General features: G+C 47.1%; 1 protein-coding gene across 1 annotated transcript in view; it reads right to left on the bottom strand.

The window, feature by feature from the left end:
• The window catches only part of LOC106813789, an 8,560-nt gene extending 7,432 nt beyond the window's left edge, over positions 1–1,128 (bottom strand). Inside the window, exon 1 of the mRNA XM_014818013.1 lies at positions 982–1,128. Coding sequence (XP_014673499.1) covers positions 982–1,128 — 147 coding nt within the window. The remainder of the gene's footprint in view (positions 1–981) is intronic.
• Positions 1,129–2,787: the final 1,659 nt, after the last annotated feature.

Raw genomic sequence — 2,787 nt, 5'->3', positions numbered from 1 at the left:
CATTAGTGCATTGAGCGGCAGTAGTGCATTAGTGCATATCACCAGTAGTATAGTACCTACTGCAGGAGTGCATCAATCTTATGCGCAGGATTAGTGAACAATACGTAGCCCATTCAGTGCATATGCATAGTGCAATAGTGCATATCACGTACTTGCAAGTGCCATAGTGCACTAGTTCAACACTCGTACTGCATAGTCATAAGGCCATTATGGCATACACTGTAACTGCATAGTCCATACACTGTAGTGGCATAGTAGCAGAGTGCAGTAGTGCATACGGGCGCAATAGCGCATCGTGCACTAGTGCATCGGGCATGGTGGCATCTAGGTCGCATGGTGCAGTGGATTTGTGCATAGTTGATAAGTGCATCCGTGCATAGTGCATAGTGCATACTGCATATTTGCGATGTTGCTAGTGCTTACCAGTCGTGCAAGTGCAGACGTGCATAGGCATCTCTTTTCTGGAAGCCTAAAACGCTGGCACTTCGAGTTAGCATATGTGCAATTGCACTACACCGTCACGTCTATCATCTGCGAGGAATTTGCAACAATGTGGCATAGTCAATTGCGCGAGTAGATGGCACGCACCGCATCATTGACAATGGTGTAACTATTGAGTTTGCTGTCACCATCGTGGGGTGTTTAGCAAATTTCACCGATTTATATACTGGCATATAGCCTATCAATACCAGCTGTTTCTAATAGATTATCATGGTGTATCACATTTGCCAACAGTCTGAAGTGTCGTAGTATGGACAAGTACTTTGATTCACTAGACAGTAGTCAAAGCACGCTACTCCTCGAGAACTATTCCGTGCATTGGCGAATCACGACACCCAGTAGCGAGAATGGCGCCGATGAACCACAACCTTGTGTCCATGCACGTACTTATTCGGATCTCGTGAATTGACTACCTAACATTCTAGCGAGTCCATTTTATACTCTCAGGGACTTTCAGACCCAAAAGCCTGGATGCCTCACAGATCGGACTTGTTCTGGCGCGTTGGGTTTATGCTCTGTATTGTCAGTTCTACATCCTATCATGTGAACAGTGAGAAGCGTCCCATTCAGCGTCTCATCCGGAACGCACCGTGTTATCCCACTCTCCAGTCTCATGAGTATAGCCATCTCTCATCCGTGGCTGGGTCCACGATGAGATAAATGGGCGGCATCCGTCAGCACACTGTAAATTGTAAAGCCGGGCTTGGTGAATCTGTTCAATGTTGGCCTCGGTGCTATTTATGTAGATTAATGCGCACAGGCAAGAGAAATCACCACACCTCACTCAAACAGCTGCCTACTTTGGATGCGGCGATATAATATGTCTAATAAGTGTAGAATGAGTTATGTGTAGCGGCGTGCGCCGTGACTGCGGTGTACCTGTGTTGCAGAGGAGCATTTAACCGGCATTTACGCTGATAGGGTCTATGTCCCCCAGGGTACTGCCGGAACGTACCCTTCCACTAAATACTACTATCTAATATGCCGGACCGTACCTCGCCTACTCCACTAACGAGTCTAGGGAGTCGCCTACGCCTACTCCCTAACCCTAACCATATCAACTAGATAGTTACCAGGGTACGTTCCGGCAGTACCATGGGGGACATAGACCCTATCAGCGGCATTTACAGGTAATTATCGGCAATACTAGGCGAAAGAGAGTAGAGAAACATTAAGACATTGTTAGTAAATACATTTCGTGTTTATTCAGCATTGCTTTTTTTATTGAAAATGCTCCAAGCGTCTGTGGTCCTTGTCTCTCGTCACTTTACCTTGTGTTGTGATCACGCTAGGCAGCCTAAAAAAGCTGTGTGGCTCTCTCTGATACCGATTGCTGCAGTTGACAACACCGCAGGAGAGCGGCGTTATGATGGATTTGCTTAATAATAGGCGAATAAAATGAGCAGAGGTGCGTTGCTCAATGTACTTGTACCATGCCTGAGCTGGTTTCTGGAATCGTCATGGCCGGCGGCGTTGCATTGTGGGTAATTTCAAAATTCGCGGAACCCTCTATAGATACAGCACGTACCCACCCAACACTGCCAGCGAAGATCACATTTCTCTCGCTGGCACGCATGCACATGCCTCGATCCACACACACGCACACGCACACGCAAAATGTAACTCGTATTGAACAGATAATGTAACGAAAAATAATAATACGAAAAATGTAACATGTGAAATTGTGCCACGCGCCCGGCGTGTGCGGCTGGTGATCGTTATAAAACTCGTAGCAGTCGTAACATCGATCGGTGTGACTTCGGCCAGGTAACCCGCTACGCCGTCTACATCTTCTCTCGGGGCCGTCGGGGGGTGATGACTTTTGCTTGTTGTTACCTTGAGCTGTTTACTCAAAATAGCTATGACGCTATCTGCTAACGTTAAACGACCCGTGTCGCTAATTTCTATACTAGTGTAGCAGATTCGCTTTTAGAATCGTGCATCGATGTGCAGTTTATTTCACGGGAGATGGCGCTAGCCGCGAGGACGATTCCAGGAAGGGGAGAACAAAGGAAGAAAACGGCGCGAAGGGGATACGCCTGAGAGTGATGTCGGCAGTGTTTTAGAATGTGTCCGTTTAATTAACCGTGTGCCGGTGTGCGTACTGTAATTTATAGTGCTATTGTGAGTGCCTCGTAGTGCGCGTACGGTACTAGTAGTAGTACTACTACTAGTGTGGTAATGTAGAATATCTGTACGGAACGTATACTGTACGTCTGTAGGCTGTAGCCTCAGTGTAGAGAAAAAGACGGTACGGTTACAGGCTGCAGCGCGTTTGAAATATGG

This window comes from Priapulus caudatus, unplaced genomic scaffold (genome assembly GCF_000485595.1).
Source record: "Priapulus caudatus unplaced genomic scaffold, Priapulus_caudatus-5.0.1 Scaffold825, whole genome shotgun sequence".
In the NCBI taxonomy this organism is placed as follows: domain Eukaryota; kingdom Metazoa; phylum Priapulida; class Priapulimorpha; order Priapulimorphida; family Priapulidae; genus Priapulus; species Priapulus caudatus.
Note: the sequence above shows the minus strand (reverse complement) of the source record. Positions and strands in the feature narration are given on the sequence as shown.